Raw genomic sequence first — 14,903 nt, 5'->3', positions numbered from 1 at the left:
CTCTAGACCTATAAATTAGGTTGCGATAGAAAACGAAAAGAACCTACGTTGTTGCCTTAAAGGTTCCCAGGAGAATCAGCCCAATCAATTTTCTTCTCCAGAAGCCTCAATGTAATAAAACTTGCAGAAGGAAATTGATTGGGTATTACAGTGTGCATTGCCCACTGAGTTCCTTGATTTTCCTCCTTTTGCCCTTATTAATCTTGCAGTAAAGGGGCTGCCTGGAAACATGAGAAAAGCTGTCATCAGCTTCACTAATTTCATGATGGCAGAACCTGCAAGGTGTGTTATAGCATCATTTTGGGGCCACTATGATCCCCATTTTATGTTTATGGAAACTAAGTGATTAATGTCCTTGTGTCACTGTAACTCAAAAGAGGAAATGAATCTCAGTTTCTCTTTTCATAACTTTAAGAATTCAGGTAAAAATCCTCTTTCTCCAAAATGATAGTCTAAAACATTTCCTTGCTTGTTTAGTCAGTGATCAGTACTTGACTACTTTTATATTTGGCTTCACCTGAGAAAAAGAATTAGAGCTGTTCGTTTACCATTATAACTGTCAAAAACCTTAAGTGCAAAAATTCAAACATCAAACAGCACTTTTTTTTAAACAACAGAAAGAATTGGTTACTGACAGGAAAAAAATAGCATTAGCCATTATTATCTGAAAGATACCTATTAATGTTTGCTTACTGGATTGGGTAGAATATGGGCCTAATGAGACAAAAGACATGGATGGTGCATCTCAAACAGCCTGCTGCTTTACACAGGGAATATCATCTGTGGTGTTATCTGTACCATGACCTGCAGCAAAACACATAATAAAATCATGTTGATGATGTCAGTGAGATGTTCTTTTCACTGGATCGATGTAATCTATCACCACTGTTAGAAAAAATCATTTCAGACAGCCCCTTTCTGCTTCCTGCAAAAGCCCCCCACAATCCCATTATGTGATCTCAGAAATAACATTGAATCATTTGGTAAGGTAACACACAGCTAGTGCAGTGTAATGGAAAAAATATGGGCTTTGGAGATAGACTTATTTCCAGTCCCAGTTCTGCTGCTGTTCAGTGATGAGAATCTGGGCATGTTACTTAAACTCTTCAGTCTCTTTCCTCACCTGTGAAATATGTGTCATAATTCCTACCTCAGTGTTTTTGAGAACACTATTAAATTGTATAAGATGGAGTACGTAAAGAGCTTAGCATAGTCCTACCACATAAAATTCTCAGCAAATGTTCTCTCTTCCTCACTAATAGAAGGTAAAACAGTAACATAATTAAATGCAATGAATTGGAATAATCAGATAAAAATCACACAACTGACAGCTAATTCACTAGATTAGATAATTAATCAGGGGAATTAGCGTGGCCAGGGCAAGGTCAATGGTGTGCGTAGAGGCAGCAGTGTAGGGTCTCTGCGCTTGCACCTGTCATTTAGGTCTCGTAGTCAACTCTCAGGAGTGGTTCAATTCAAATACCGAGCAGTAACCCACATTTACACAACACCCACGAAGTGCCAGGGTCCTAGACCTCAGGAAGACAGAGATGGAAGACCCTGGTCCCACTGACACTTGGACAGCTCAGTCTACTAGGGATTATGTAGGTTGGGGAGACACCCGCCTCCCCCCCAACCCAGGACATTACCTATCTTTCACTGTCCTCTCTTTAAAAGGAAAATGTCCTCTGTGAGGGATGATATATTAAGCTTTCATCAATCAGGAACAATGTAGTTTTCATACACTCACAGACTGGAAAAAGCTAAAAGCCACACACTCTACGTTCTCCACTTGACAGAGAGGAGAACAGAGGCCTAGAGTAGGTACGTGATCTTCTCAAGTTCATAAAATTGGTTTTTGGCAGAAAGAAGACAGAAACATAGAAAGGCTCCTATCTAGTCCTGGTTTGGGTCTACAAGTATAGGTTACTGGCTCAGTGGAAACCTATGACATTTACCTGAAAAACAATTCAAAGCATGTGCCCTGCTTTGGGGTGGCTCTTACTTGAGGGTAATGGAGGCTGTTCACATATGACATCCTGGCGGGGAACCAGCTTTCCTTCTTCTTTGTTCAATTCTCAGAGCCAAAGTCACCACTGAAGTTGGACTCCAGAGAGAGGAAGAGAGAGGAGGGGCCCCTTTTGAGCCTCCTACCAATTGTGGTATCTTCTTTGCTCCCTGCCCAAGACAGGGCTTTAATCTGAAAAGGCAGGAAGCCACTTTGATCTTAAACAATTTCTGAAGCATGAAGAAGACAGGCTTATTTCAAGAACTGCATTTAAGACAGCTATACTTTCTACCTTTGGTTCCTTAGAGGAAAATAGCATTAATTCCTCCAAATAAATGATTAGATTTTAATGGTGACGTTAGTGTAGACTTTAGTGCAATCACTATATGTCCTGGTCTGAAAATCATGCTAAATAATGGGTCTAAAAGTTCAAAAAGATCCTTTTTTTTTAACCATGGAAAAGATAATGACCCTTCAAAAGCTGAATATTTTGTAACAGCTTCACCTCCAGCTTTCTAGTATGGAGCCGCAAACAAGGGAACTGTGTGAGTTCTTTCTCCTTGTTGGAGTGGGAGAGTTTTAAAACAACCATCTCTGCAGGGATTACAACCAGGTTTCATCTTTTTCGGTTTCTTATCTGCTTATCTGAGAAGAGGTAAGATAAAATGGAATGGCAATCCCTTCGACTTAATTAACCCTGATTTGAAGAGTCTGGGGTAGATGTGTTGCTCGTGTTTGTGATACAAAGAAGTGGTTGCTAGAAAAAAGCACTTAGATGATTTCTAAGTCATCTAATTATGTTTGTTTCTGGCATTTAACCTTTTCACCAACTTTACAATAGTGGCATCTAGTCTGACAGTTTTCTGCAATACTGTCTTGAAGTGGTATTCTCTTTGAAAGGTAACAAGGACTATACTTTTGAATTCTAGCTTTTGAACTATGATGTTGGAAGTAGAAATTACATTCAGTATATTTATCCAGAAGGATTAGGAATGAATGTAATGCTCTGATTCTTATATATATTATGTGTGGATCATAAGGGATTCCTGTGGTGACTTTTAAGAAACAAGTTCTCTAGAGAGAGGCCTTAACCAAGGTCAACACCTCAGTAGGGACTGGATCTGGCTGTCATTTAAAGAGGTGGGGTGGACGCGTTTGCAATGGAATGCAAGGAGGTAGAACTAGGATATGAAATTGAAAAGCAGAACCTGCAACTATGAGGCTTGAGGACTCTATGTACACTACAACCTTTCTTCTCCAAGGTTTCCATGCAGTCTTGGAGAAATCATAAGAACACTGAGCATGCATTAAATGGACTGAGTGTCAAAGGATGATCTAGAAAGTTTGAGTAAGTGGTATGACCAAGATGTATGTACTATACATAGAGCTAGAATGACTTTATTAACACCAAATCAGTGTGCTCAGCCTTTTGAACTAGCGCCTGCAGGCATTTTAAAAACATATTATTTATGCAATTTAACATTTAATGGCAGTTGAGTTTTGATAGACCTTCTTGTATGAAAATTCCTGAACGCTATAAATGCTATAAATTAAATTACAGGACTGTGGAACAGATGGTGAATGTGACAGCTCCATTATTTCCTTCCAGTAATGCTTTTAAAGATCTTGAAATGCATCAGGATGGCTGTGAAGAAATGGAGTAGGACAAGCAGTAGATGAAATGAAAAAAAAACAAAAACCGCACTGCACAGACCAGAGAGAGAACTCAGAAAGCATTCCTGGAGGTCATAAAAACACATGAAAATGTAGAGAGAAACGAAGTGAGCACCGAAGACTGAATGGAGTAAAGTGAAAGGGACCAAAATGTTTACCTGCTATGAAAGGCAGCAGTGGATGAAAGATGGTTACTATTGGCAACAGCAACAGATGTAGATTGTTCCTTTTTCATGTATAAGTAGAGTTTAGAAACTACAGCTCTAAAGAGAAATATCAAGTCTGTCATTCTGGGGTGAAAAAGCCTTTCAGTCTACAGAGAGACCCCACCCCTTTCTTCACCAATGTCCAGTAAAGATGAACTTAATGGCACTGAATGTCAATGACAAAAGCATAGCTGCACTTCCCCAGGCCTTATTTCCATTTTTATTAAATTCCATACTTGCCTAAAACGTGTGAATTTCTTTAGGCTTGTCCTTATTTCATTTCAGTCCCCAGTACTGTGAATCAAGGCTAATTTGGGTGTCTGGGTGCTATCACACACGCTGTTTTTCATCTCCCTTTGCCTGTTTTCTGACTTTAATATTCTGAAATATCTGTGCATAGGAGTTGCAGCTCATTGATCAGACTTACTTTAAAATATCTTTGATTTAAATGAAAATACAGGAAACATTTCATGGCTTAGAGGAGAGAGAACTACATCAGCAGGAGAGTTGACATCGCGTGTCAGCCACTCACTGACTGTGGAAACTTCGAGAAGTAACTGCATCTCTCAAATCCTAAGTTTCCTTATCAGCAAAACGAAGGTGTTAGAGCTGATAATCTTGAAGGTCCCTCCAGAGCTAACAATTTTTTTAATTGACATATTTATTTTTTTATATTTTTTATTTTATTTTTTTATACAGCAGGTTCTTATTAGTTATCTATTTTATACAAATTAGTGTATATATGTCAATCCCAATCTCCCAATTCATCCCACACAATCTTATTTTTTGAGATAAAAATCAACATCAGTCAGTGTGATGTGAGTAAAGCAAAAAAGTAGAGTATCTACGGCACTATTCACAGAACCAGAACTTTAGACTTGGAAGGGATCTTACTGTGCTTCTAACTCTCCTTTATTTTGACATTTGAGGAAACTGATGCCCAGAGAGATGAAATGGCCTGTGACACAGCTACACGGTACCAGGCTAGCAAGTTAATATATTACATATTTATAAATAATGCTATGAGCTTCTGGAGACTTTAATGGTTTAGGTGATAACCCTATTTGAGAGACCTCATAACTGTGCCACTAGGGGTTTCAAGGCACTAAAAAGGCAGAGAGTTGGAATAGGTCTGTGTGCCAGTCAGGCTTCTCCAGAGAAACAGAACCTATGGGATATACATATATTTATTTATTATGAGGAGCTGACCCACAAGATTATGGAGGTTGAGGAGTCCCACAGTCTGCCACCTGCAAGCTTGAGACCCAGCAAAGCTGGTGGTAAAATTCCAGTCTGAATCCAAAGGCCTGGGAATCAGAGGAGTTAATCGTGTAAATCCCAGTCCACGGGCAGAAGACTGACATTCCAGCTCATGCAGGCAGGAGGGGCCAGATGCTCCCTTCCTCGGCTTTTTGGTCATCTTAGGCCCTCAATGGGACCGGTGATACCCACTCCCACTGGGGAGGGCAATCTGCTTTACGGAGTTCACTGATTCAAATGCTAGTCTCATCTGAAACATCCTCACAGACAGAGACAATATTTAATCTGGGCTCACCGTGTCCCAGTCAAGCTGACACGTGAAGTTAACCATCACAGTCTCACATAACTGTGCCAGGTTTATAAATCTGGGAGTCAGGTTACTGAAATGGACAACATACCAAAAGACAACCACAGAAGGAAACATATCATTTCCCATGTGCTTGTGGGCATAATCAGATGAAGGAATGTGGAAACTGCCTAATATACAATGCCCTTCAATTACGGTCAAATTCCAGAAATACTTTACTGTAAAAAAGGGTTTTAAGAATCCATGTGCTTTTTAAGGAATTATCAGCCACACAAGTCTCCTCAAAAGTGAACCACCCTCAACAATGATACACGCAACGTGCTGCTGGTGACATTTTAGGTGCTCCTGGAAAAGCCTACTGTGGTTAATTTAAAATACAATTAATGAAAGACTGTCATCTCAGAAACCGGAACATGTTACTGACAAATGAAGTTAGAAGTGTGGTAGTCTGCATGAAATCTAGAGTCAAAGGAAGGATCTGTCTGTGTCTCTCCTGCACGGTCTGTGTGGAGAGGGCCCACTAGCGCTGCAAAACTGTCCCCAGTTCCTTAAACAGAAATAGCCAATAGTGGGAAACAACCGATCATTGGGCTTAGTAGAAAATCTCTTTAAAATACCTCCACCTTTGTCTTTATTTTCCTTGTACCACATGGCCTTTTGGTCTATAACTGAACAGATCTGCAGATCAGAAAGGCCTGCCCTACCCAGGACTAGGATGTCTGGTATAAACTGAAGCGCTGGTAAACAGGTGCCTCTGGGTTTACACATCGGTGCTCCAGAACTTGACTGGCCCTTGGAAATCACAGAAGTACGTAGATTACTGCTGTCAGAAGTAGCTCTTGAAGTAGTGTCCCCCTCAAAATGCAGCCAGCTTAATAGGACACTATGAGCCTTTATTTTAATGAATATCTGAGTTTCATGCTAGATTTCCTACAGATGTTTTCCCTCAGGACACCTTGCGGCAAAGGAACAAGGAAGACATAAAATTAAGGAGAAATTCATAATTTTTTAGATACTAGATTAGAGGGAATTCCCTGAAGAAATGGCACAAAGTTAAGGTAAATTTGATGAACAGAAGAGAGGAAAGCTCCTTACAAGTCTCATTTCCATGGGGACCAATGTCAGCCTGGAGGACTCAGGGGAGGCCCACATACCAGGGCAAAGGGCAGCACAAAAGGCAAACATCACAACCTGACAATTTTCCTGATGTCATCTCTATCTAGATTAACAGACATCCTAGCGACTTTTTTTTTTTTTTTTTCCACTTGGGAGTGAAGTTAACAGGGTTAAAGAAAATGATTGAAAACCATAAACCCTGAACACATGTATCTTGATTTTGCCAGCTGAGTCCGAAACCACACATAAAGAGAACAAAATTTAAAAAGTGCTATAACGTGACTAACTCAAGTAGAAATACATAGGCAAAAAAAAAAAAAAAAAAAAAAAAAAAAAAGCACTGATCCTACCGCCACCCCAATCACAGATTAGGTATCACTGCCTACCTAAAACCCTAGGATTCTATTTAAGTTAAGAAACTATGTCATAACTGAATTTTGTTTACCAGACAGCATCTAACAGAATGCTGAGTATAGGGAGAAAGCACTGGATAAGTCTGTGTGGCATCCATGTGCTAATTCACGAATTCAGCAGATCTGGCAACTACTGAGATTTGCCATCAAAACCAAGTCACCAAGCCACACTACAGCCACTGGCTGTGGGCGAGGACTCAGGATCCTCACGAGCACCAGAGAGGCCTTGGAGCCCAGCATTGAACTTGGCAAAGGACGAGCTTTGTAACCTGGCACATCCATGAATCAAAATATCCTCTTTTTGTTTAACATGATCCCACACTTAAGGGTTATTAGCCTGTTTGGTGATCCTCCGCACAACAGGAAGAAAGGAGACGGAAATAACCTTCCTCAGCATCTGTTGCTTGCTTTGGAAAAGTTATTTTTAGAACAACTTCTCTCCCACAGATATAATAGTATTATGCTTAGTCAACATGTTTACATAGTTTATATAACACATAGGCTTTTGTTCTCTCTTTTATTCTTAGAATAAAATTGAAACTCACTCGTATTCAGGTCGGTTTACATTGGAAGGAACATACGTGTCATTTGATATTTGGAAAATTGGAATTCATAAAATATGTGCATCTCAGGGAGGAGTGATTAATAGATATTGAGTATAAGGGAAAGAACTGGAAGAAAAAGAAAACATGAGTTAAGCTTATGTGATGAATGTAAAGAATACAGGGGTGTCTGTCTTAATTAAAATGCACATGGTGGGCGTGTCAGGAGGTGGGAACGTATTAACTTCGATGTGGATGATGGGAATATAGAAAGTAGGGAATTTTCAATTATACTAGCGGTAACAAGGACATGAAAATAAAGCCTTGTCTGGTGAGGGAAACCTAAAGATGTGGGTGTTTCAATTACAGAGGCGGAAATGGAAGTTCAGAAATCAAGGTGCACAAGCCACAGTGTGGGTGGCGACAAGATGAATGATGGGAAGTTAAAACATGCTTAAGTATCTCACTCTGGTTTTTAATATTATTCATATATGAAATAGCTCAGACTTAGTTCACAATTTGAGTTGAACTTTCACACTCCTCGTGAGATAATTTATGACTTTAAGTGACGATCTCAGCTGAACTAAAATATTATTCAGTGTCAAACAATTCAGCTCTGGTTGCTGAATTCAGCAGCTGTTGCTGCTGTTATTATTATTTTATGAACACTGGTAGTTAGGTAAGTAATTTAGAGACAGCAGAGGTTCTGTGCAAAGTACCTAGCAGATTCACCAGATTCTGCCACATCGTCATGTAAAATTATAATTAATAAGAATACCAGCCAGTTTAGAATAATTTTAATTAATCTAGTGGTAGGCTTTGCTTTCAATTCACTATGGCAATCACTATTTTCTGGAGTGGGTTCAGCAGTTGCATTGAATGTGAGAGATGAGAAAGACATTCTTTGCTGAGCTTGTTTACAGTCAGAGGTAAGATTCTTGGCTGGAACATCTGGAGGTGCTTAGGCACCCAGAATCACCACAGTAAACTGGCCCCTTGAAATTCTTGTGGACGGGAGAAACATGCATTTGTATTTGCAAAAATGAAATAATAACCTCTTTAAGTATCTTATAATAAAAATTTTTCCATTAAGACAACCTCAAAATATGAGCATCTCTTTATGCCCTTCTAAGGAAAGCTCCATGTTAGGGAGTTTTTCATAGCTTTTTCGTTAAAAACCCTTAAGGGAAGGTTATTAAAAATGTTTATGTCTCAGTGCAATGGTGATACTACAGGTCTTGAGATTGATCCAGAGCCTTATTATTGCTGATTGGAAACTTACATGTGTTTATAAGCATATATGTGTATAATTATATTACGACACTATTACATTGGGCTCCAGAAGTGATGCTCCACAGCAGAAACTTAGCATGTGTATTTGTAAATGGCTACAGACCTTTTTAGTAATTACTTTTTACAAGAACCAACAGTGGTTGGTCCAAATGAGTTCAGTGAACATTCTTTATCCATTTGTATAGTACTCACGGCACGAAATAGGAAAGCACCATTTAGACACAGGAAGAGTCAGCAAAACAAGTCTCACCAAGAATGATCTCAAATTCTGCTTTTTGAACTTGCAGTGTCTAATTATTTAACTTCTGAAGACTGAAATGTATTTTGTTTTGTGAGATTATCACTTTTAAAAAAATAGTAGTGCTCTGATTCTTATATGAAAACGGAGACTTAATAAAATAACGTTATAGACTCAGTAAACATCATGCAGAATACATATTTTCCGACATCACCAAGCATTGCATCACAAGGTAATTAGGAAGCTAATAATCTTTTTAAAGAGCATTTTCATTTATAAAGAAGCCAAAGTTTTATCGACTGCCTGTGCAGTGTGTGCTCATTCAAATTACTGTGAAACCTGGAGTTTAATAATTTTCTGTGTAGTTTTTTACCACCCACATATGAAAACTATCTGAGACAGTTATTTCATGGCTAATACAATTGTCCTTATATGGTCAAAGTAAAATAAATAATTTAATCTGGCTAAGCACATTTAATTATAACTAATCATGCTGACATTAGTATTCATAAACCAGGCACTGTACCAGGCAAAATGGATATAAAGATAACCATAAACTTATCCTTGCTTTCATAGAGCTTACTATTTAGTTAAGGGAGGCACAGGTAAACAATTCGTTATAATAAAGTATAATTGGTGTTGTTACAGAAATATGAATGAATTCAGAAAAACCAAGGGAATTGTGCTGTTGGTGTTACCTTTGCACTGCCTTTTAAAACTCTACATAAAAATTTCTTCATCCATAATAAGAAAGCATATTGTAACATGGAATCTCTCCAGTGAGACCCTGGGGTTGCTTCCAGGATAAACATTCTGTGATTTGATACTAATTTAGGTTACAATGAAGATCACTGTAAGTTCTAAATTGGAAGAAATAAAATTCCAAGGGGCGACATTAGTGATGGAGTCAAGATACAGATTTGCCATTTTAATTTGTGACTTTTCTCCTCTGAATTTGGTTTTGAGATCCATGAAATGGGATATTACCTAAGTCAAAGTTAATTTAGTAAATATATGTGAAATTAGGTAAGGATACTGTTAGTAAATTGAGCCTTCCTATGCTGCTTTTCTGCTATATTTAAATATCAGTGATGGAGATTTTAAACCTTGCAATACTACACCTCTGGGGTTATTGTGAACACTCTGCAGATCTGATCTGCTGTAAATATGGGTGAACCTTCTAGGCCTATCATCACTGTAGCCTTCAGTGTTCTACGAATTTGACATTTCATTTAAATCTTGGTTACCCAGCAATTTTAATACTAAGCAGAGTAGCTAAATGAAAGGCAATTGCTTTTCCTTCTTTCTCTTTCTTTACAAATCAAAAGACTGTTTTCACCCACATTTAGGTAACAGTCTCTAAGAATTCTGCTGATGTTGATGTCAAAATAATTTCACAAAGACACCTGGGAGATTCTTATGTATTTGCCAAACTTGCAGCTTCCAACTTCCTGATGTTATTAGAGAAGGGGAAGGTGCAAATGTGACGTTCACTTCAACCTCAGTACCAGACTGACCTTGCTGTGGTAATAAAGCATATGAATGCTATTTTGATGTCTAAGACATTATAAAACATACAGTCTAATTCCTGGTTCTAGTAATATGGCATTTAGAAATATCGAAGGAAGGACAGTTAAGGAGTAGAAAGATGCTATAACATGTTACTTATACTCTTTGAGTTCCAGTTTCTCCATTCACATGAAACCTGAGTAAGAATTGGCTGTCTTATTAACAGTCTCAGCACAAGTTGCATCTTACAGAAGTAAAAGTCTAATTCTACCCAATTAATTTTCTTAAAAAAACAAAAGCAATTCAATGAAAGAAGGATAGCTTTTTCAATAAATGGTGCTAGAGAAACTGGATAGACATAAGCAAAAAATAAATATATAAATGAATAAAATGAACCTTGACCGTAACCTTATATGTAATATAAAAATCAACTAAAATGGACCATGGACTTAAATGTGAAACATAACACTATAAAACTTCTAGAAAAAGACACAGGAGAAAATCTTCAGGACCAAGGACAAGGCAAAAAGTTCTTAGACTTGAACTAAAACCAAAAGTATGGTCCATTAAAAAAACTAAAGCTTGATAAATTGGACCTCATGAAAATGAAAAATTTTTATTCTGTGAAAGACCCTGTTAAGGATGAAAATACACATAATGGACTGGCAGAAAATATTTGCATATTGTATATTTGACAAAGGACTAGTATCTAGACTTATAAATAACTCGTATCTCGATATTAGAAAACAAACATAATTAGAAAATGGGCAAAAGATGTGAAGAGACATTTCAGCAAAGGGGCTATATAGGTGGCAAATAAGCACATGACAAGATGCTCAATACCATTAGTCATTAGAGACATTAATATTAAAACCATAATGAAACATCACTGCATACCTTACAGATAACTGAAATAATAAATAGAGAAAATGCCATATACTGGCGAGGACGTAGAGAAACTGGATCACTCATCCATTGCTGGTGGGAATACAAAATGGTACAGTCACTCTGGAAAATTGTTTGACAGTCTTTTAAAATTAAAAAAATAGACTCACCATGCAATCCAGGAATCATACTCCTGGGCATTTATCCTAGAGAGATAAAGACTTACTTTTAGGCAGAAACTGATAAGCCAATATTCCTAGCAGCTTTGTTCATAGTAGCCACAAACTGGAAACTACCCAGATGTCCCTCCATAGGTGGATGCTCAAATAGGCGGTGGTGCATCCATCCCCGGGAGGCGGCTCGGTAGTGAAAAGGAGGCACTGCTGATACATGCAACAGCTTTCACAAACCTCAAAGAAATTATGACGAATGAAAACACCAATCTCTAAGGATGCACACTGCATGATGCCATATATAACATTTGTGAAACATCATCACAGAAGCGGAGAACAAATTGGTGGTTTCTGTGGGTCAGAGATGAGGAGCGTGGATATGGCTAAAAGTGGGTAGCACATGGGAGCTTTGTGGTGATGGTACAGTTAAATATCTTGATTGTGGTGGTGGTGAAGCAAAGCTACACATTTGACAAAACGGCACACACACACACACGGTCCTCTGTAACTGCTGAAATCTGAATAAGCTCTATAACTCGTACCATTATCAAAATGAAAAAAAATCCAGCCTTCTCCCCATAAAACCTTGTTTGTGCATAATTCACTCAAAAAACTCCAAAGAGAGAATTACGCCTCATAACTAAACAGCCAGCATCCTAAGCATGCCCTTCCTCTGTCTAGCTCCCCAAAGTCTCTTCTTCATAGTTGTGGCTCCCTACTCTGTCTTTTCTCCCAACCCAAACCAAATAAAACGAAAACAAATAACCACACAAACAAATATCCCCCCCTTTCCCCTTTCCTGATCTCTATAGCCACGCTTCCCCTTGCCTCCCCCAAGTACAGGCCCTTTCCTTCCCCATGGTCCCACAAACCTCTGGATCACCTCTTTATTATGTACATAACTTTAGCCTCTTTTGGATTATTTTAACTGCCTCTTCAGCCATCGTTAGCAGCAGTACAAAAAAAACTTGTGAACTTGAATAAGCAAACACAAAAACCTCTTTGGGGAAAGAGGAAGATTTGAATATTGACACATTAATAGTTTGCCCTTTTCATTATCAAATGGGGTTAATAACCCCCACCGCCCTTAAAGGGTTGTTATGAATATTAAATAAGATGTCATATGTAAGGCACTTAGTACAGTGCTTGGCACACAGTAGGTGCTCAACAAATGGTAGCAGGAAGTAACAGGAAGCAATTGGCACACAAAAGAGAGTGGTAATAGAGTTCTGCAATTTAACAGTCCACAAAGAAATATTCATGAAGTATCTAATATACTCTTAGTACTTTGCCAGTACGATGAAACAGCCAAAGGAAAGATGCATACAGCATAAATAAGAACATGAAAAAGCAGTGCCATTAGTCATTAGGAGAACGATCATTAAAACCATAACATGATACTACCTATAAGTATGACTAAGATGCTGGCAACTGGATCTCATTCATTGCTGGTAAAAATGCAAAATGCTATAGCCACTATGGAAAAGTCTGGAAGTTTCTCATAAAGGTAAACATTCGTTTACCATGCAACTCCACTTCTAGGCATTTATCCAACTGAAACGAAAACTATGTTCAAACAAAAATCTGTATGAGAATGTTTATAGCAGTCTTATTGCCCCACATTGGAATTTACCCAAACATTCTCCAACTGGTAAATGTATAAACGTACTGATATGTCCATACAATGGAGTACTACTCAGAAATCCAAGGAATGTACTACTGACACACAAAACATGAATGAACTACAAACGCATTACGCTAAGTAAAAGAATCTACACACAAAAGTCTACATACTGTGTGATTCCACACATGCAAAACTATAGAGACAGGAAACAGATAACTGGTCATCAGGGTCTGCAGGTGGGAGGGGGACTGACTGCAAAAGGTCACGAGGGAAATATTTCAGGCAATGGAATAATTCTATACCTTGATAGCAGTGATGGTTACACAATTGTATGCATTTGTCAAAACTCACAAAAATGTACACCAAAAAGGGTGAATCTACCTTATGCAAATTTTACCTCAATCGAAAAAAATAGAAAAAAATAGAATTGTAGCCTAAAAGTTAAGAACACAGATTTTGCCACTGTGTGCCTTCAGATATAATGTAAGAGATGAGACTAACACACATAGATAAGGGAATCACATGTACTCGTATACAATTTGTTGCTGAATCATGAGGTTTAGGGATAGGTATAAATTGAAGTTAAAGAGATCACTGATTTATGTGGGAAGAGGAAAGACTGGACTTCAGTGTCAAACATCAAAAGGGTGGGCAGCACCTGGCTGGGCAGAGAGAACTGAAAGAGCATTTTTGCCTGAAGAAATGTGAGTAAAAATACTGAGCAGGAATGAGGAGTCTTACCTGAACGCAGCAGAGCTGGTGTTGAGAGTAACAAGAAATTGATTTGATAAAGACGATGCAGCCAGATTGCAGAGGGTCTTAAATTTTAATTACAGCCCATGACAGAATTAAAGTCTTTTCATAAGACAGTTATAGTAAGTTCTTGAATGGGAGTTATCATAAAAAGCAGTTTGTACAGATGATCATTCTGGAAGTAGTGTTCCCTCTAGAAGAAGGAGAGAAGCCATGTTCTGGCACAACAAGAAAGGGGAGTCAGTGTGTTTTTTATGTTGCAGACCGAGAGTCCTTTGTGGCTTTCTGAATTGACATCTTAGCTGATTGTCTTAATAATAGATATCCTGTGTTAAAAATGGAATCTTTGAATGTTTAGCAGAAGGAAAGCACAGCTGCCTCCAGCGGTTTGTTTCATAGCTTCTGGGCGTGGGGCACCATCTACAGGAAGGGCTGCCCAGCGGCTGCTTTCTTTTACACCTTGGGGACTGCAGCTGCCTGGACTGCCACATGTTCAAGTCATTCCTGATCTCAGAAATAAGGAACACTCAGAAATCCTACAGAACAGTGCTTTTCTGCTCTATCCAGAGTTCAAATATATTTTGACCCCTATATGAAGTCACTGAAGAAAGGGCATCCGTTCCTTCCTTGGAAGCCTCAGGGTGAGTATAGGAGAGTACAATTCTGCATCCTTGCTTTGGACAGTATCTGTGCTTATGAATGCCTCAGCTCTCTCATCCATGGTTTTAGCTAAGAGACTTTATTGAGAAAGACATTATAGTAAAGTGAATAAATCTCAAGAACTTGGGTTTCTTTTTAAATTTAGTAGACAATCCTGGAGAATTTATTCATTGTCTATTGCTATAAAATTCTACTCAGAATCCTTACAGGGATGAGGGAGTCTTGATTGTATGTTAGGTTAT

General features: G+C 38.4%; 1 protein-coding gene across 12 annotated transcripts in view; it reads right to left on the bottom strand.

The window, feature by feature from the left end:
• Positions 1-14,903, bottom strand: part of CNTNAP2 (contactin associated protein 2) — a 977,311-nt gene that overhangs the window by 594,578 nt on the left and 367,830 nt on the right. Inside the window, exon 2 of one of the 12 annotated variants that reach the window (XM_079931143.1) lies at positions 694-804. The exons of 10 other annotated variants lie outside the window; for them this stretch is intronic. In XM_079931143.1, coding sequence (XP_079787269.1) covers positions 694-733 — 40 coding nt within the window. In that variant the 5' untranslated portion in view covers positions 734-804. Of the gene's footprint in view, positions 1-693; positions 2,249-14,903 lie in introns of those variants that run through there. One more of the 12 variants, XM_079931142.1, reaches the window with a different exon arrangement.

Source organism: Stenella coeruleoalba (assembly GCF_951394435.1).
Source record: "Stenella coeruleoalba genome assembly, chromosome: 9".
Lineage (NCBI taxonomy): Eukaryota > Metazoa > Chordata > Mammalia > Artiodactyla > Delphinidae > Stenella > Stenella coeruleoalba.
This window is presented reverse-complemented; position numbering and strand designations above follow the sequence as displayed.